Source organism: Buceros rhinoceros, unplaced genomic scaffold (genome assembly GCF_000710305.1).
Source record: "Buceros rhinoceros silvestris isolate BGI_N320 unplaced genomic scaffold, ASM71030v1 scaffold21918, whole genome shotgun sequence".
Lineage (NCBI taxonomy): Eukaryota > Metazoa > Chordata > Aves > Bucerotiformes > Bucerotidae > Buceros > Buceros rhinoceros.
In genome coordinates, this window is record NW_010425397.1 from 1 (window position 1) to 363 (window position 363).

At 66.4% G+C, this 363-nt stretch overlaps 1 protein-coding gene across 1 annotated transcript in view; it reads right to left on the reverse strand.

The window, feature by feature from the left end:
• Positions 1–29: 29 nt before the first annotated feature.
• LOC104497848 (zinc finger SWIM domain-containing protein 1-like) overlaps positions 30–363 on the reverse strand; it is a gene marked incomplete at its 5' end in the record, with an annotated part of 757 nt that continues 423 nt past the window's right edge. Inside the window, one exon of the mRNA XM_010141145.1 lies at positions 30–363. Coding sequence (XP_010139447.1) covers positions 30–363 — 334 coding nt within the window.

Genomic DNA, 363 nt, shown 5'->3' on the forward strand with positions numbered 1-363 from the left:
GAGGGCTCACACGGAGTGGCCACTCGGTGCTAGAGCTTCACCGCGACATAAGGCCCGATCCAGCTGTCCGCCAGCTCCCGAAGGGTCCTGTACCTGCGTTCAAACTCCTCCCCGCTGCAGTGGGTGAGCAGCCGGCTGACCTCCGCCGCCAGGGAGGACACCAGCAGGGACCTGTCCAAGGACTCGCTCCAGGAGCTCTCCAGGATCTCCAAGAGGCCACTCTCAGCAGCATCTTGCCCGGCTTGATGGGTACCGCGTTCCTTCTGCCACCGTCTGTGGAGCATCTCCGGCTGCAGCGTCTTCTTCTCTGAGCTCAGCACGGCCAGAAGGGGCCGGCAGGGGCGGCGGCAGGGCCGGGCGGCA